The sequence below is a fragment of the Haemaphysalis longicornis genome, unplaced genomic scaffold (genome assembly GCF_048455015.1).
Source record: "Haemaphysalis longicornis isolate Haplotype H1 unplaced genomic scaffold, Haemaphysalis longicornis Haplotype H1 scaffold_1, whole genome shotgun sequence".
Lineage (NCBI taxonomy): Eukaryota > Metazoa > Arthropoda > Arachnida > Ixodida > Ixodidae > Haemaphysalis > Haemaphysalis longicornis.
In genome coordinates this window covers 307490052-307510088 of record NW_027526203.1, presented here as the reverse complement: position 1 = coordinate 307510088, position 20037 = coordinate 307490052, and the positions used below count along the sequence as shown (strand labels likewise).

At 45.0% G+C, this 20037-nt stretch overlaps 2 protein-coding genes across 6 annotated transcripts in view; one reads left to right on the top strand and one right to left on the bottom strand.

Moving 5' to 3' along the window:
- LOC144149810 (uncharacterized) overlaps nucleotides 1-20037 on the top strand; it is a 218989-nt gene that overhangs the window by 123654 nt on the left and 75298 nt on the right. The window lies entirely within an intron of this gene.
- The window catches only part of LOC144149764 (alpha-(1,3)-fucosyltransferase C-like), a 46492-nt gene that overhangs the window by 9133 nt on the left and 17322 nt on the right, over nucleotides 1-20037 (bottom strand). For 2 of the 4 annotated variants that reach the window (XM_077681425.1, XM_077681419.1), the window contains exon 2: nucleotides 6998-7361. The exons of 1 other annotated variant lie outside the window; for it this stretch is intronic. Coding sequence is in view for 2 of the 3 variants with exons in the window: in XM_077681419.1 (XP_077537545.1) it covers nucleotides 6998-7034 (37 nt within the window). In the remaining variant the exon portion in view is untranslated. Of the gene's footprint in view, nucleotides 1-176; nucleotides 2853-6997; nucleotides 7362-20037 lie in introns of those variants that run through there. One more of the 4 variants, XM_077681416.1, reaches the window with a different exon arrangement.

Sequence of the window (20037 nt, the reverse complement as noted above, 5' to 3'; positions counted from 1 at the left end):
TTAATGTACACGCGCGTAATACGCTTGCACTATCTTCGAAAGAAACAAAACGGTGAAGTCTGCGTTCAATTTGTCGGTTTTGCTTAATTAATCTAATAAAAATCTGTGGCTAAATAACGCTTATGTTGGGTTGGAACGGACTACACTTGCTACTTTGGACAGGGGTTCCCTCTTACCTCTCCCAGACCCAGGCGATCCGCGCTCATGGCCGAACCTCACCCGTGGTTGGAACATAGGTCGGATGCTGAATTGTTGCTCTCAGGAAGCCGACGGCGTACATCGAATGCTACATGTCTAACTGGGGGCACATGCCTATTTTCCCGCACCTGCACCACACCCCGCAGCAGCTGCGGCCCGCGCGCGTCGAGTGTCTTTTTTTCCCAGCCTCTGATGACACAGGTGCGTTATGGGACAACGCATCAAGCTGCGCAGGGATCGCGGTGTACTCTGCATCTGAATCCAATTGATGTCGACCGTTTTAAGTTTTTCCGAGCAGCCGGAGCTCGGCGCCCAACGTTGACCCGCATCGCCAGGCCTATCATCCAGCGAGCCGAGGCGGCATGCAGCTGACGCCTAGAGCGGAGGCAAGCCTTGGCGCACAGCTTCCCAAAAAGACGCCCTAGACTAAGGGTGCTTGCAAAAGAATATTTCTTCGTGAGTGATTGATAACGATTTAACAAGCTTGGCTCAATAGCGATGCACATATGGACTATCTTTTCGCGAACGCTAGCATTTTTAGGACGGTCAACTCAATGTTTCGTAACACGCTCGATTACTTCGTCAATAATCGAGCGTGTTCCCAAACATTCTCGTGGGATGACTACTGAAATGTGCGTTTTTCTTTTCGCACCACCCTACCTAAGGAAGTTGGTTGGTGTGAATGATTTTTATAAAATCCTTTCTGATTTAAAGCAGATATCTTTGTGCATTTTTTCTGCGTGAGTGCTCAGCTAAAGGAGCACAAAGCGAATATTGTAAAGGTCGATTCAAGAACATCTGTCTGTGTTAAGAGCCAGTAGCGGGTGCGGGGAGAGTTAGCAGTAAATGAGACGATACTACATCAATATACAGGCTAAAATATTAAACAAGGATGTGACGGTTTGTGTATTGTAGCGTAACCAGAAGGCACTAAACGGCTCAAGACCGCAGAAGGAGAGGATAAAGGCCGTTGACCCTACGCTATCAATCCTAATGAGAGTTTGCTAATTTCTTGATTGATTTTAGGGACTTCGACATGGTAAAAAAGCGCACTAAAACGAGGACACAAGAAAAAGGCGGTGACACGGGACGAGCGCTAAGGGTCAAAAGGGTCATTTTAGGGGTCAAAGCAAGTGTAGTGTATTTCAAAATTCCCTCTAAAAGAATCTCCACAGGTATGAGCACAACAATGCGCCTCAATGACATATCTAGGCGTCTAATGGTGCGAATTTTGGTAATAACGGGTGCGACATCGATTTGACTGCGAAATAGGATTTGTGCTGCGTCGTCACGCTATGCAAAAGGACAGGCTCGCATTACGTAATCACCTCAGCGCTGCCACCAATTTTCAACTCGTCAGCTCGTCCTCGACAGTGGTGTACATAGCCGCCTTGGCCGCAACGATTGTTCTCTCGGGTGCAATGGGGTGAAGCGCACTAACGGGTGTATACTTACGAGCGCTAGGGAGTCGCGTCTTGCAAAAAACTGCGCGATCGCATTGTTCCGGTTGACGCAAACGATATATAAACGTATTTTTAGAGTGAGCTTCAGCGCCGCTATTTCTACGTTCGGTGTGTGTACGGCGAGCTGATGTTCGCGGAAGAAGCGTGGGCGCCGGACCATCAGCGACGTGTCGCTGGCGAGAGACGATGACGTCACTTGTGCCGCTTGATGAGCAGTGCGCGCGTCTCGGATTTGAGCGATTACAGACGCTGCGTTGCGTTAAGTGGGGAGAGTGCTGCGCAGCGTGGGACTGGCAGTTTCGACTTCGCCGTCGTGCAGCATCTGCTCGCACGAGCGAGCCGGTCTCCGTGGGAGGAACATTGCCGCCAGAAGGAACAGCGAGACGAGCGAGGCCACGGCAGCGACGCGAAGACCACGAGGTTCGCACGCGTGACCTCGAGGCACAACGGCGCTGCCTCCAGCCCACACGCCAGGGTGGTAGTGGGAAAGCGCACGAGTGAAGTAATAAGCTGGCACTAATATTCGCAGCGTCGATGCGTGGCCTTCCTTCAGTATTAGAGTGTACGTGACTAAAGCACTTCTACCCTGACCTGCTTAACAAAAATTTGCCTGACTACAGATTCAGCAGAGCGGCTACAAGTGATATAATTCAGTTGCGGGTGCTTCCACTACAAAGAGTATCGCAGTCGCTTTTCCCATCCGTATGGTCAGCGTTGGAACCCACGGGCTGAATTCGGCTTCAAAATGCGACGCCGGGAAAGCGCGGCCGGCATCGCGGCGCGCACGCACGAAGACACACACATCAGCAAACACATGCACACATATATACGCATACACATGAGCAAGCAGGTAGGCACTGACGTTTCAAATGTACACGTGAGGTCCGCGAAATCTATCGTCGACTGAACGTACACTGTAAGACAATCATGTGGTCCAACTTGACGGCTATGCACTCGATTGGCCAACCCACGCAGCCAACAACAAAATTATGCGGGAATGATCGGACGTAGAGCACACAATTTGGATCAAAAGTTTGGTCTGCGCTCTGGCATTCCGCAGTGCAAGCATATGGCATTCTGCTTCGCGCAGTACTACAGCGTAGATCCCATTGCTGAGTGAAATGGTATGCACGTTGCAGTCATTTGCCGAATTCGCTTTGTTGGCGGCATATTTGATTCCCCTAGTGCGTTGTGGTGAAGCTGGACTACGGGATTGCCTTAGAGTGTATAGATGTAGAGAGCATAGGCTTGTTACTAAGAAGGACTGTCAATTAGGTAAGTTGTTGAGCCACAGCCCAAGCGAAAAGACACGGACGACAGCAAGGAAGCAAACGAAGCGCTGTTGTTCGTCCCTCTGCTGTCGTCCGTGTCTTTTCGCTTGCGCTGTCGTTCAACATGCGCCACCAACTCGCCCAAATTTTCACGCTGCGGGGAAAGTGGGTACTGGTTGATGATATGTGCAAACAGCGAAAAGTTGTTTGCACACCAGAAAGAAAAGTGTGAGGGGGAGCAAATAAGGTGAACAATGTCATTCACCTTGTTCCTTTTTTTACGAGACGTGGCGAGAAGGAGAGGAGCAAACATGCACTCAAGCGCGAATCGTCCGTGCAGTCTTTGGGGTTACTGCAGTGTATAAATACGGCCGACACTGTTTGAATACCTCCATTCTTGGTAAAGGGCGGCCCCCGGCCTAAGCGTCGAAACAGATTTCTTTATGTTTTTCTAAGTGATTTACTTTTAATATTAGTACCAGTTGCCAGAACTTCGTAAATTTCATTTTTACGTGTATCCTAATAAAATAAAATTCAATATACACTCGACTGTCGTTAATAACGAAGTACACGGGGACCGCGGAAATCTTTCAATTAACCGAACTTCTAAGTATAAACAAAAACACTAGGATAGCATTGTTATTAGTCTGCAACACGTCTCCCTTCTTGATTTCATTCAGAATATCGAATTTCGTCGCCAATTCGAGCGTACGAAACGGGTTGCCATGGTAACTGAGACTTATCGCTAAAATCGAAGCCTGAAGCGTCCACAACACATACTGCTCACACGTCGCTCCGCGCTACAAAGAAGGTTGATGACCTTAAACGAGAGAGATGCGTTCGCTGGCGCGAGTCACATCTGCCCTGCCGCTTGATGAACTGCGCTATGCCTCAGCTGAGATAGCGCGGACATAGTACAGAGCACGACGCGGTTTTGGCGGTCGCAAATTTTGAATTTTACGGAGCAATGACGGTCACATCGATGCTTTTTATTCGAAATAACTTTCATTTTACCGATATGTTAGGTTTGAACTTCGAATTATCGAGCAATTTCTTCTACTGAATGGCATATAAAATTCTCGCGCATCACTTCTAATTAAACGAAACATCCAATTAAGCAACTTCGAATTATCAGGAGCTGACTGTATGTATATATATATATATATATATATATATATATATATATATATATATATATATATATATATATATATATAGCAGAGAAGGAAGAGAAGGAATATATATATATATATATATATATATATATATATATATATATATATATATATATGTGTGTGTGTGTGTGTGTGTGTGTGTGTGTGTGTGTGTGTGTGTGTGTGAAGAATTGAGGGCACCTATATACATTGCAGTAGAAGGATGTGTCACTGTATGTTAGTGTCAGTCAAAACAAAATATCGTAAAGTTTCTCACAGTTTTCCGACTATTCGAATATATCTGACCTTGTAATTAAAAATTGGCAGTACATAACAGATAACACACGCCACCACGTTCACCATATCCAGTGTGAACTCAGGGTATACAACGAGCGCCTGTCAAGGCCGAAGTTCCCGAGCAGGAACATAGAGGATAAAAGACTGTTTGGACCACGAGTATTTCAATGCAAGTTTTAGTTTTTACGATGGAGGCGAAGAATGAAAAAGCCCGTGTGCCGAGATTTCGAAGCACTTAATACGGAACCATCCACTACGACGTACCTCAGTCCAGGTGTAACTGAATTCGGTGTGTGGAACCCCCGAATTTCGAATTGTTCAGTTTCCCCATACAACAGCTCACAATTACGCATAAATAGATATTAGGCATCAGCACCACAAATTTTAAGCAATCTTAAGGATGGTGTTAATCTTATCGTGCCAAGCCCTGTAGCTAAAAAAAAAGCAAACAATTGCTTACCCCAGCTTACGGCGTACGCTAAATACAATTTTTGTTGCTCATTGCAGCGGGACAACAATTTAATTGACCACATTAAAAAGACGATCCTACGAAGTTTCCTAGTGCGCGGGATAAATTTCTATCCCGGGGAATGTCGGCATCAAAATAAATTCTAGATTATTTGTTCTCGGTCGAGATATTGGAGCAACTGGAATGGCTACAGGCAAGTGAGGGTAACGCAAAAGAAGTTTTGACTGAAATTGGTTTTATGGGGCTACGAAAGCGAACACGCGTACTGTCAGCACTGATAACTTTAATCATGCTTTGATAACACCTGACTAATTTTCATTCTGTGTTCGGTAGTTGTTAATCGACCGATGATAACTAGAATGTCGAGATAGCAGTAAGGTTTCCTCTTCTGCGCATTGAAATGCGCATTAAAGTGAGATATAGTTGCTTAGGTCATTACATATATGTTAAATAACAGACATTAATATAGAACCCTGGGGCAAACCCTTGCGAAGATGAAGACATGAAGTCGGGGAAGGTGAAGTCGGGGCATTACCAATGCTGACAGTTTTTGGTCGGGTACATTAATATTTACAGGAACACACAATAACAGACCCCCTAAAAGCTAACTAAAAAGGTCTCCGGGTAAAACATTAAGGTTTAGAGAATCAAACGCCTTAGAAACATCAAAGGACACAGCACAAGCAAAGTCACTGTACTCCGTTGCGGAATTTAAAACATTGCTAACCCTATTAATGCTTTTTAAGTGCGTCGCCCACAGATAAAAAACTAAATTAAGGACCAGTCTTACTCAGATGACGACTGACGACTGGTCCTCCAGCCCAAACGTCAGTAAACCACTGTTTTTGTTTTAACACCGTGAGTCAACCATTTACTCATATATATATATATATATATATATATATATATATATATATATATATATATATCAAGGTTGCAGTCGTCATTGCCAGTGCTATTCGGCTTTTTTCGAAATATATAATAGGGCCGAATGACGTGTGCTTGTCACGTTTCTTTGATTCATTGATAAATAAGCGAAAATATAAGTCGAGAAAAAATCCGCCGTTTTCCGGGAGCGGGACTCGAACCCACATCTCCGCATAACCGGTGCGGTGCGTTAACCAATTACGCTATCCCCACAGCAGCTTCTCTCTCGACTTTAAAGCGGGGGTTTATATTTACAAGAGCTCTGAGGCCGGTCAACTAGCGCCGCCCCTCGACTACCGCGGGAGACGTAGAACGTCTTCTTTCCCAGCGGCCGCCACGTAGAACGTGGTCGGAGGTCGGGGTTAGCAATTGGCATATCCGAACTGCTGGAGCCAGTGCCTCGTAATGCATGTAGCAGAACAGAGAGATACGGGACGAGGGACTCGGTAAAGATACATATCAAGGTTGCAGTCGTCATTGCCAGTGCTATTCGGCTTTTTTCGAAATATATAATAGGGCCGAATGACGTGTGCTTGTCACGTTTCTTTGATTCATTGATAAATAAGCGAAAATATAAGTCGAGAAAAAATCCGCCGTTTTCCGGGAGCGGGACTCGAACCCACATCTCCGCATAACCGGTGCGGTGCGTTAACCAATTACGCTATCCCCACAGCGGCTTCTCTCTCGACTTTAAAGCGGGGGTTTATATTTACAAGAGCTCTGAGGCCGGTCAACTAGCGCCGCCCCTCGACTACCGCGGGAGACGTAGAACGTCTTCTTTCCCAGCGGCCGCCACGTAGAACGTGGTCGGAGGTCGGAGGTCTTGTGAATATAAACCCCCGCTTTAAAGTCGAGAGAGAAGCCGCTGTGGGGATAGCGTAATTGGTTAACGCACCGCACCGGTTATGCGGAGATGTGGGTTCGAGTCCCGCTCCCGGAAAACGGCGGATTTTTTCTCGACTTATATTTTCGCTTATTTATCAATGAATCAAAGAAACGTGACAAGCACACGTCATTCGGCCCTATTATATATTTCGAAAAAAGCCGAATAGCACTGGCAATGACGACTGCAACCTTGATATGTATCTTTACCGAGTCCCTCGTCCCGTATCTCTCTGTTCTGCTATATATATATATATATATATATATATATATATATATATTGGTTAAGGAAACAACCTCAGCCCGGTCTTGCCAACGTTTCGAAAAGGGGCTTACCTTCGTCAGGGCCACAACGGTCGTCCTTGGTACGCATTATATATGGGATAGGTTCCCTCCGAAAGAGAGAGAGGGTTGACAAGAGAGAAGTAGGGCGTCGGAGGGAGGTTCATTTGAGAGGCGCTAGTCGTCGAGAAAGAAGCCAGCGGTCACTGGAGGTTTTCCTCAGAGGAGACAGTCGGCGAATGGCGGTCAAGCCATGCGCAGAGGAGGTTCTTGGGAGTTCGGAGAGGGAGGGAGGTGAAAGGGCAGGCGGTGTTGGCTTGTGACGCTGCATTACCTCCAGCGAGACTTTAGGGAGCATCAACATGAGTGCATATGGCGCGGGTGAAGTCCACAACCGTTATCACGAAATGCCCGCACGCTGCAAAAAAAAAAAAAAAAAGAGAGACTTCAAACGATGGTACTCGCAAAAAATTAACACTTCTTATGAGGCAGTGAATGTGAAAGCCTTAGTGTACACTTGCCGAGCATGTACGCTTATAATAATCAATAAATAAATCAATAAATCCTTAATTTATTAACGTCCCCAGGAATGGCCGGAGGGCCTTTGTGCTGGCGCACGAAAAAACAAAAAAACAAAAAGAAAAACAGGCAAGGTACGGTGCCCACACCTCACACGTAATGCAATTTAGGCACAGCATTGCTAACACACATACAAAAAAATTGCACACTGTCGAACACCTGAATATACATGTACCCACAAAAAACATACACAAACGCACACATACACATAAAAATTAAAGCCGTTCCCCTGTCGGAAGTGCAGAGCAGTGATTCGCCTGTACCACCGTTATCCGCTTACTACTACCACCCCATGCAATTGCAATTTCCTGCCTTCGCAGTGCTCGCGCGCCCCCTGCCTGAAACTGCGCCAGCGGGAGTTCTGTTCTCTTTGTGCTTTTTCTCCCCGCACGTGCCGGCGTTGCACAGCCACATTTTGCGGTTACTATCGTAAAAACCAACCCAACTGGCGTCCTTAACTAAAGGAACGGGGCGCTGCCGGTTAGTTACGTCTATTTTTCCTCAAATGTACCATAGTTTTCTTTGCGCTAAACAATGGGAATATGTATGACAAGCGCCAGCGTGTCAAAAATATACGTTGATGAAAACAATGTTTAGTTGTGCGGAAAAGATCGCTTATATATAAGAAATGGAGTATATGCATGCAGAGAACATCAGACATTGAATAAACGGAATTGAAAAAGGATATAAAGGATTGTTTTGTTGTCATATCATACACAAGTCACCGCGAGAGAAAAGGGGATAAAAAAGGTCACTTTAATAATAATAATAATAATAATAATAATAATAATAATAATAATAATAATAATAATAATAATAATAATAATAAGAAGAAGAAGAAGAAGAAGAAGAAGAAGAAGAAGAACAATAATAATAATAATACATTATCGTGCCCAGGAACAGCCGGGGGGGGGGGGGGGCTTTGTTATGGCGCACCACGGAAACAAAATCACAGCGTGAAAGAACCCCAGGACCAGCGCTTGTTCTGTGGTTCTTTAGTTTGTGTCCCGTTTTCAGTGTTGCGCTTTTTGAAGGTTTCGACATTGCAATAAGGCATGCACTATATGAAAGTATATCACTTTTTAGCAAGATGTCCGAAAGTATATAATGTTTGCAAGTGTTGCTGCTTGATTATGTTTTTCTGCTTTTCCCAAAATATGTAGGTATTTCGTGAGAACCGCTCTGACCTTTCTCCCACCAGATGAAGATTTGTGAGCAAATCTCCGACTAAACCCCCCCCCCCCCCCTAGGAAACAATTACCGCAACATAAATACCCGACAAAGTCGAGGGGAGCACAGCCCCGCAGGTTGCGTAGTGGTCATCGCACCAGACGCGTATTCGGGAGGTCGTGGGTTCGGATCTCACCCGGCGGGCGTGTTTTTCTACTTTCTTTCTATATTTCACTACACTATATCTGTATAAAAAAAAATAAAATGACCTACAACATTTCCCCTTCGCTTTCCTTGGCTTTCTTGACTGCGTACCCTTATTTCTGTCTTCATTTAACGAGTACCTCATTTCCTATTCTGATTCGCTACATGCATAGTGAGGGTCTGTGTTCTGGCAGTCTTGGTGCCATAGGTAGCTTAAGAGGGTTCAACGCCGGTCGACCACTCCAGACATGTCGTAGACGCTCGAGTCACGACCCGACGGTTAAAAAGCAGGTCCCCTTCACCCCGAGTAGTCGGAGTGGCGCTGGCTACCACCCCTCAGTGCAGTAAACAATTACCTTAACATAAAATAGCCGAGAAAGTGGAGAGGAGCACAGTCCCGCCGGTAGCGTAGTGGTCATCGCACCAGACACGTATTCTGGAGGTCATGAGTTCGGATCCCACCCGGCGGGCATAGTTTTCTTCACTGTCTTTCTATCTTTCACTTTGGTGAAAGAGAGAAGATAGCCTCCGACGGCGCCGTAGATCGGTGAGATGCGCAGCCTGCGCGGACTCTCTGATGGCCGCCATGTACATAGTGCAAATAGATCGCTCATCTACCATGGTTCGTCTCATTTATGTCCTGCCACCACGTAGCAATATACACTAATACCTCGTTAACGCGAACTCGCATATCTCGAAAAATCGGCTAAGTCGAAACATTGCGCGGTACCGAACCATTTCCGGTACGTCCCATGTATTTGTTGCCCTTTATCTCGAAGTATTGGGCCAACTCCGGATATCTTGAAATCTTCACTGAGGGTAGAACGAAAATTTCGCCGATACGAACCGTTCCACAAGATTCGCGCGATGCTGCCGCGTATAAGTCCCTCGACTTCTTTCTCGTTTAGCCGCGCCTACCACCGCAGCCGACGTTTTCCTCGAATGTGAAGTATGAGCCTAGAGGCATACCAACTTCGTCAAACAACCCTGTGGCACGTCATGTGACGGTCTAAACATGCGCAGAGGTACACTGTAGCAGAAGATAGAGGTATGTCGTGCGGGGGAAAAGCCAATGGAGAGAGCGGGTCCTTTTGTATCGAAAAAAAAATGTATGGAGCACAGCCGTTCCCCGGAGAACTCCTGCTGCAGCCAGCGCCACCTATAAGGCGAAATAAGATTGAGGGCAGCGGCGGGGAAGATTGGTTCATGAAATGCGTCATGTATCTAGAGGACTCCTTACTAGGCCCGAGCGCGACCGCAAAGGAGACCAGCATTACGCAGTTCTTTTCTGCTAAGTAAAATTGCTGTACCACAAAACCCAGCCGGTGAGCGTCTCTTGTATGTTTTTTTTTCTCTTTCATACCTTTGTGAAAGGAAAGATTGGAAGCTGCTGTCGAAGGGCTGGTAAGTAGCAGCGCCTTTTTTGCAAAGAACTCGATATTTCATGGCCATTCGCGCAACCAGAGTCCTTCAAAGCAGAGTCCTCCAATGCTTTTCTGGTCACGAAACTCCGGCTCCCGTTTCATACAGGGACAAAAGTTGCCGCTAGGGTCGCCGCTGTCAGCGCGGGGGCATTTCATGCCCGTGCCACCCACGCGCAAGCATTCTGCCGAAGCTGGTACCCGTTCGAGGCAGTTGTTGATAGCTCATAAAATATTCTGCTATCATTCATATTTAGCTTGACGTACAATGCAGTTGCTGCACTCGCGTGTGAAAAGGTTTTCTTCGCTTACCTTTGCATGATATCAACGCTTTGATGGAGCCAGTCGTGCCGCAGCAGTTATGAATGTACCTGTTGTTGCGACAGTTCTTTCATCTCGTGCAGGGCAGCGTAAAATTGTGCTTTGTTTAAGCGAAGGTTATCTCGTTGGTTTTGCGACTCTGGCGAAGCCTCAGATTTAGAAATTCGCAAATATTATACGCGCAGTGAGCACCCGCGGCGACGCTGATCGCGCGAGTTATATGCAATCCGACCGTCTACGACGCCAGTGTTCGCCGCGGCTGCGGTACCGAAACTAAAGCTCAAGCAGAATCATTCAGTTGATGATAGCGCATAGAATATTCTGCTATTACTCATATTTAACCTGACGTACAATGTGGCTGCTGCACTCGCGTGTGAAAGTTTTCTTCGCTTACCTTTGCACGATATCAACGCTTCGATGGAGCCAGTCGTGCCGCAGCAGTTATGAATTTACGTGTTGTTGCAGCAGTTCTTTCATCTCGTGCAAGGCAGCGTAAAATTGTGCTTTGTTTAAGCGAAGGTTATCTAGTTGGGCTTGCGACTCTGGCGAAGCCTCAGATTTAGAAATTCGCAAATATGATACGCGCAGTGAGCCCCCGCGGCGACGCCGATCGCGCTATGCAAACCGACCGTCTACGCCGCCGATAATCGCCGCGGCTGCGCTACCGAAGCTAAAGCTACAAATTTTGTATGTTTAGTTTGTTACAGTTGACCTCATTCCTGTGCGCTCATTACATATAGCTTCAGCAAAGCTTCAAAGTGCGAGCGATGAAGCTTTCGTCGCATTAATACATGCCCATCTCTAGGATTCTAACCAAGTTTAAGTTCGAGTTCGCAGCTACCTTGTGTTCGTTTTCACGGAACTTCAACAGGGTAATAAAACTTGCTGTTGGGCTAGTTGGTTCATTCAAAAGAGTAACGTTACATAGGCACAGAACGAGGAAAAGTGCGTCTCGCGCAATATTGTGCAGCCACTCAAGGTCATTCGGGAAGCTCCAATTTCCGAATGAGTTGCTTTCCCAGAAATGTCCCACCCACCGAGCCAAATCCAACTACCATTTCGATGTTGCATGCTTCAGTTTAACAGGGCGTTTTGCTATGATCGACTATACTCGCAAGGCATAGCTATGAAGATACTTGACCGGGTATGCTTGACCTACTGAAATAAAGCAGTGTTTCAAAGTCTCTAAAAAAAAGCACACCTGTTTATGAGCATGATGCTGCTGCTCCACCACTGATTTATGCAGCTGACTACTTCACATTGGTCAAAATACACTACATGTTGTCAAGCTAACGAGTCAATAATGCCACGAAGGGAATATTTCAATACATAGCGTAATGTCCTCAATGATGATGGAGTGTTCCTAAAACAATACGGTTTATAGCAGAAAACATTTTCACACAATAAGCTATAAAAGCATAAACAACAGACAGCGCAGCGATGTCACGTACACTCAAGGGCAACTTAAAGTTCTGAAAGGAAGGAGCGAACTTGTGTTCCGCAATAAGCTAGAAAGCATAAGCGTCGAAGAAACAGTCAGCGAAGTGACTTGCACAGACGAGTGTTAGCGCATTGAATGCCTCAAAGTGCTTGAACACGGCAGAATTTCTTCTGCGATGGCATCAGGCGACGACAAACGACGTCTCTTTGTCGCTGGCTGGGCCCTCGTTGAACGGGATCGCGGCTTCGGCTTGCTCAAATACGCCGGCAGCCCGTCGAAGCGCCTTGGAACGGCGTCGGGCCGCAGCTTGGGTTTCTCATGTCGCAAAGAGACGACCTCTCCTTTCACCAAAAAGGGCCCATCTCCCCGCGAGGGGGACTCGAGTAAATGCGTCGCATAGGGGGTGGGTGTATTGCGTTAACGTTTAGTGTTTGGGGAGTTGGTGGTAGTGAATGCGTTGTATCAGCAGCTTCTTGACGTAGTTTGAATGAGTCAAGGATATAAGGCGCGTTCGTAGCCTTTCATTCTGTGTCGGTTTTGTTGCGCAGTAGGAAGAGCACCATGTACCTCGCGTTCCGCCCACAGGTAGTGAATGCGTTGTATCAGCAGCTTCTTGACGTAGTTTGAATGAGTCAAGGATATAAGGCGCGTTCGTAGCCTTCCATTCTGTGTCGGCTTTGTGGCGCAGTGGGTAGAGCACCATCCCTCCTGAAAGGTTCCGTATATACGGAAATATGGGAATACGGAGTACTTTCCTAGAATGACACAAGGCTGCCACAAAACAAGGAATATTTTTTAGAAAGACATGAAAATAAAATACTGCATACTTATCGAAAAATTTGACACCGATTTTATGTCTGTAAGTTTACTACAACGGCTAAATAATTGTCCGTATGACTTCCGTATATACGGAGTATATGGAAAACATACGGAGCGTGATTTTGGTTATTATTGCAGATAAAAACACGAAAACTTTGCTAAACGTTCTTTTTGTGTGAACGAATATGATTCCGTGTTTATTAAACTAATATTTACTTTAGGGGCTCTTAGGGGCATCATACTCCGTATGAACTCCGTATTCCCATAATTCCATATATACGGAACGTTTCAGTAGGGATGTACCTTGCGTTCCGCCCGCAGGGTCGTGGGATCGAAACCAGGCGCCGGTAAGTATTATTTTTTTATATAGTGTAGGGGGAGGGGTGCGGACCTGTTGTTGAGAGCGAGGAAGGTAGCGTGATGCGGGAGAGGAGGAGTGGGGGAGAGGGCGCACCTGGAACGGCTGTTGCGGACGCCGAGGCACGCCGACAACGCCGGGTGACATCGTGAGTTAAAGAAATGCTCTGCATTTAAAAATGCTCTGAATTTAAAAAAGTGTCGTTCCAAACAACGTCCGCAGTGTCAAAATGTTTCGAAAGACACGGACATGCTGAGAGTCAAAAGAAAAGCCGCCGGCTTCCTGTCGCGGTATTGCACGTTTTCACTGCTCGCGCTTATCGGCGTCACTTGGCAAGCAAAACAACGAGACCTTTTCGCTCGTACCTCTGTAGCCGGAGCGGCATCCCGGTACGCAACAAGTCTGGGGCATTTCCGCCCAGTGTCCTCGCACAATATCACCAAAGGCGTCACATCAACTGGTAACTTAAAACTCAGAAAACAACGCGCCGATGCTACCGGATTCCGTGGGAGTGCAGCCTCGCCAACACAGCGCGCAGGTTTCGTCTGTCCCCCAATATTATTTATTTATTTTTATTTTATTTATTTCATACTGCAGACCACAACACGTGGTCCAAGCAGGACGGGCAATCACGAATCACAACGAGCAAAGCAGTGAACTAAGATTGATCACGAACGCAAAAAATAACAAAGTGAGTAAAATGAGGAAATATATAGAGTGCTACATAAACAAATATACACAATGCGACAAACATACATACTATGCAAGGCGGTCGCGCTCTGACAAGGAGTTCCACTCAGACACTGTGTGCGGAAAAAAGGAAAATTTAAACGCATCTGTTTTGGCAAAATATGGCGTTAAAGAGTTTGGTTGGTGATGTCGTGTATTTCTGGTTGACAAAGGGGTTAAATACAATGAAGGGTCAATCGCAAATCTATGGTTAAGCAAGGAGCTCAGGAAGTCTAAGCGGAGTTGCCTTCTTCTAGATTGAAGTAGTGGAATGTTGTTAGCTGACATTAGTTCCGATGGAGAATCCGTGCGACGAAATTTATAATATATAAAGCGAACGGCTTTTCTCTGAATTCTTTCCAATTTATCTATGTTACATTTTGTGTAGGGATCCCACACTACGCATGCGTATTCTAATTTTGGTCGAATGTAGGACTGATAACACAGAAGTTTTACATTTGGTGGTGAATTGCGAAGCTTGTGTCTCAAGAAGCATAATTTTCTGAAAGCAGATGCACAAATGTTATCGATGTGTGAATTCCAAGACAGGTTAGCAGTGAACGTAACACCTAGATATTTGTAGTTATACACCTGTTTCACAGTAGATGAACCAAGGGAATAAGCATAGTGAAGGGCATATTTTTTTCGAGTTATACACATGGAAACTGTTTTTTCTGTATTTACAATCATACCCCATTTGTTGCACCATTTGTATATGTAGTCTAGATTTTTGTTTAGCACTATTTGATCATGTATGTTATGAATTTCACGAAATAAAACGCAGTCGTCCGCGAACACCGAATCTGGACGCCTGGCTCAATTACATCTACAATATCATTTATGTAACACAAAAATAGCAAGGGCCCCAATACACTGCCTTGAGGTACACCCGACGTGACTGGCAAAAGACTCGAATTTTGACCCTCGATGGCGACGTACTGCACCCGATTGCTCAGGTATTCAGCTACCCATGCGACCAATACCTGCGGAAGACCTATTTTATTTAATTTGTAGATTAATTTCTCATGAGGAACTTTATCGAAGGCCTTACAAAAGTCTAGAAAAATGGTGTCTATCTGAACGTTATTTTCGAGGGCGCCGGCAAACGCATGCGTAATGGTAACAAGCTGCGTCACGGTGGAATACTTTCTTCTAAAGCCGTGCTGGAAATGTGTTAGTATGGAATGTGTTTCAAGAAATTCTGTAATCTGGTTCGCTATAATGTGTTCTATTAGTTTACAACACGAGGAAGTTAGAGATATTGGCCTGTAATTAGGTACTGATAATCTGTCGCCTTTTTTGAAGATAGGCGCCACTCGGGCCATTTTCCAGTCACGCGGCAATGTTGCTGTTGACAGGGAAGCATGGAAGATTACAAACAGGAATTTGCCAACGCATTCGGCATAACGTCGGAGAAAGACATTGGGTAGTTCGTCAGGACCGCAACTCTTTTTCGTATTTAGGTTTACAAGCATGGAAACCAAACCAGCATATGAAATGAAATTGACTTCGCATGTTTGAGATGACGCTACAGAAGACGTAGATGCTCCGGAAACATTAAAAACGCTATGAAAGTATGTGTTGAAATGATGTGCAATGTCGCCAGAATTTGAAACTATGTGGCCGTCAAGTACAATCTTTGAAACGGGTTTCTTCCTATCTTTAAGATAATTGCAGAACTTGCAAGGATCATTCATTATAAAATTGGCATTAAGGTTTTAAAGTAGTATTCTTTTGAGCGATGCATTTTTTCAGCAAGGATTCTTTGGTGCTCCTTGATAACTGTGCGCTGCGCATGCTGCTTTCTTAGTCTTTTAACTTTTCTTTTTAGTTTAACAATTTCATGAGTCATCCATGGCGTACGTTTGTGCGTTCGTTTGGGTTTGTTGGGGATAAAGTTGTTCATACAGTATTGGCACGTCTCAACGAATTTTGCCCAAAGAGCGCACGTGCTTAAAGCGTCATCATTAAATTCTGCAAGTACAGCTTCCATGTATTCTATTACACGGTCATCATCAGCTCTCGAATAATCTTTAAAATACTGGATGGGTGATTTTTGGTGGCTACTGCATTGAAACAGTAACACTATAAGGTCCCTTGAAACACTATAAGGTCCCTCAGGGACCTTACCCCACTATGCACTCTGCGCCGCCCCGCGGCTGCTTCGGCGACATGGCAAACTGCTCCCATAGCGTTACGGCGGAGTTTCGTGACCAGAAAAGAATTGACGGGCTCTGGCGCAACTTTGCTTATCTCGAAAACCCGCTTATCTCGAAATATCGAAATATGTACAAGTTTTTACTACTTCGAGTTAACGAGGTATTACTGTATATATATATATATATATATATATATATCAGGGTGTCGAACCGGAACTGAACAGAAACAAGAAATAACGGTTACCGATTCATGCCAAAACGGTTCGACCCTCCGTTGTTGATATTGCACAGTCAATACAATTCAGGCCTTTTTTTCTTTCACGTACCATCGACTTCGTACCGGCTCGCCCACTTTCCCCTCCAGACAATTGAACACTATCACGCTCTATCTAACAACAGGGAAAATGAATGAGCACCAATGTAGCAATGGTCTGTTGCTGCTGGAAGCGCGAGCGTAAAGCAAGCTGACCAAACGAAATGTCATTCTCGGCAGCTTGCAGGGGATATAAAACGACATTGTCCTTCCCTAGCTGCGACTTTATTGGAGCAATCAGGCTGCAAGAGTACTCCATTGTACAACAGCGAAAGCCCACACCCAATGTGTGCAAACTTTTTGAATTTCACTATTTGTTTGAAAGGTTCGACACCTGCAAATTGTTAATACTTGACAAGTGTGACCGCAGGAGCTGCTCAGGGGCTAAGTCGTTTGCTGCTGACCACAAGTGGCCTCGATCTCCCTTCGCCACGACCGTTTTTATGAAGTAGATGGAAAACGAGAACGTCCGTATATCGAGATTTTGGTCCACGTGTAACATCACCAGCTGGTTAAGATACGTCTGCCGGCCTGCAACATAAGCTGCGCCTCGGAGCAGAGATATATCACGGGGCATCAAATGCGCCAGTTTTTTTTTATGTGTTTACGCGGAAAACAACAAAAAATAAAAGGCGAATCACGTTGTTTTAAAATATTACGCAGAAAGTAAGTAAAACCGAACAAGTAAAGAAAAGCAGCAAAACGTGGATATTGTTCTATACTTTTCTTTGCCCTGCCTTTCACAACTAAACGTGTCATCAATGCGAAGGAAGTCAGTTCCGTGGTCAGTTTTTGAGGACAATACAGTGGACAAGTTCCGTTTTTTACAGATACAAATAACAACAAATATGTCAGGGAAAACTGTTAAGGTGCGCACTCAATCCCTTTGCAAGAGACTGCTGCCCTCGACCTTGTCTTGGAAGCAGAAACAGTAATAAAGCAGATGGCACATGCAGAAAGGCAGGCCGGCACCTCACACTCTCCCATTCGCCCAGTGATCATCCTTTCTGCTTGTTCTGCAGTTTTGTCGCTTTCAGATCTGCTTTTTTTTCAAAGGTGCACTTGTACTGGCTGCCCAACTTGCTAACTTACTTCTGCTGCTACTTGTTCCGGAGGGGAGTACTGCGTCGACGAATTAAAGAGCGTCTACCCAAAAAAGTCCCATCTCATGCTCCGCGCGTCAAATTTCCCTTTCATTTTGTAACAACATAATCTGTTATAAGATTCCGCAATGTAGCACACGGAACGATGGCCGGGGGTCAGGCGGTACGACGACATACTGATTGTAATGCACACATCCGGTATAGCTATCCCAAAAGGAATTGCAGTGGTCAGAGCAATAATGCAGTGACTGAGCGTTAACTAAAGCTTACTTTTAACTAAAGTGTGGCTAACACATTCGATAAGGTGACAGCTAACAAATTATTCAGGGTGACCAAATAATCTAATTCATTGGTATTATTTATGTGCCTGTTGTAAGATTTTTTCGTTTTGTTACAAATACAAAAAATGTGCATCATTGGTATTGAGCGCTGGTATTTGAACACGCCAGTACCCAGGCCTAAATAATTAAGGCTTCAAGGTTAGCGTGATGGGCGATTCCATAGCGACGATTGTGATTTCGACAAAAAAGGAAAGGGCAGAAAATATATCCCACCGTAATATCTCTTGGCGGTGGCTTTATGAATAGTCGCTAGGACAACATAAAGTCTGGGCGAGAAAGTAGGCAGTAAATCGTCGCCACTTCATCTGTTTTTCTAATATCTCGTAATTGTTTAAAGTTTGCTTTGCAATTGCGCCACTGCTCTTGGGGAAAGCAGCATTTTGAATTTTTGTTTGTATTTTGATTTGACTGTCGTTTTAAACTACTAAATGTTTTTTTTTTTAATTTCAGTGATAAAGTGATAATTCAACTCATCGAACCGGTTCGCGAACCGGTTCAAGCTCCCGAACCGGTTCGGTACGTGGTTTTGTCGAATCGGAACTGAACCGGAAAGAAATGATTTCGCCTAAACCAGAACCGTAGCCGAACCGGTATTTTTTCGGTTCAGCACACTGATATATATATATATATATATCCGGTGCTTTGGGTAACAAGTTTCGTTGCGGTTGCGACTAAATTAGACACCGAATCCCCCCCTCCCCTCGCGAACCGGTTCGGAAAGATTAATTATAACTAAGTGAAAAAAATGTTCCTTCTTAGTTCAAAAGAGCCATGGCCAAGAAATAAAGTGGTTCATTCGAAATATGCCTTTGTCCCAACAATAATAATGACGATCTAATGGCAGCTTCAAATAATTAGGCGAGATAATCAGGAAAATAAAGTTGTTGCCGTTCTCCAGGCACTTTCTTGCCCAGTCCTAATGACGTCACAGGAACATATTTATGTAATTGGCAGTCGCCGATTAACGCCGTCACTAAAGATCAGGTCTGTGAGATTTAGCAGTGCTTTCGCGGTCTTGTTTTCCCGTACCTCTTGATTGCTAACATGAAATTTACGCACCGATAATTTAGTTTTCCCACATTACATCACCACCTATGCTGGGTAGATTCAAACTCGAAGCTTCTTCTATACTTCCGATATTTTTTTAGTGAAAACAACCTCCTGCAGGGCCGGAATAGCAAAGATCGAGTTACCAAAGGCTGTTTTTTTTTCACATAAAACAAGGTCACGGTTTGCTTTTACGGTTGCTTTGACGTCCCATGCAGAGAGTTAGGTGGACGCAGCAGGGGAATAGCGCGGACCACGAACGTAGGCGACTTCGGTATGGAACTGCCTTTCACGCCCTGCGAAAAAGAATTCTACCTGACTTTTCATGTCACTAACAATCTACCAAAAGTGGTACAAAAATTGGCCCCGTATCTGCTCATTTTTTTTTGTTGTTGCACATGTCAACGAAAGACAATAGTCTGGCGCCCCTGCCAAGCAAATGCCTCCCTTCTCTTTTCCGTTGACCTCTCATGCTGTTCCTCTCCCGTCTCACTCCTCCCAAGATAAACACGCTAGCGGTTTGCTCAAGTCAATTTAAATTTACCGCGTTCCACTACTCCACGCCGAATTCCTCGATGCCAGCGCTGCCGTACGGCGGAGACGTTCGTGGGTTGAGGCATCGTACTCCACGTGCATTCCAAGCGGAACGTGAAAACTCTTTAGTGGAACCAATCGTTATTGTTGCCGTTTGATTTCTTAAAATGCCGCTAAGAAAACCGCGGGCGACCGCTTTCGTATTTTTCTGGATTTATTTTTACTTAAATCAACCATTCGTGTATTTTTACTAAAGAAAACACTGAGAATATCACTTATGTACTGATGTCTTGCACCAATTAAGCGTAATATTTTGTTTTGGCTCAACAATGTTGGCAAGTATGAACATTGCCAGTGGACTCAGACGTTTAGATTTGGTTGTGGGTATATAAACCGATTGCGCAGCATCTCCTTCACTTTGGCCGGGCGGCTGAATCGAGGGACAGACTGACAGACAGACATACAGACAGACCAAAATTTTCGTGTTTAAGTAGCCCAAGAAAGACTTTAAATTTCTGGAAGTTGTCTTCTTATGCTTTAACATTCTTCCCACCG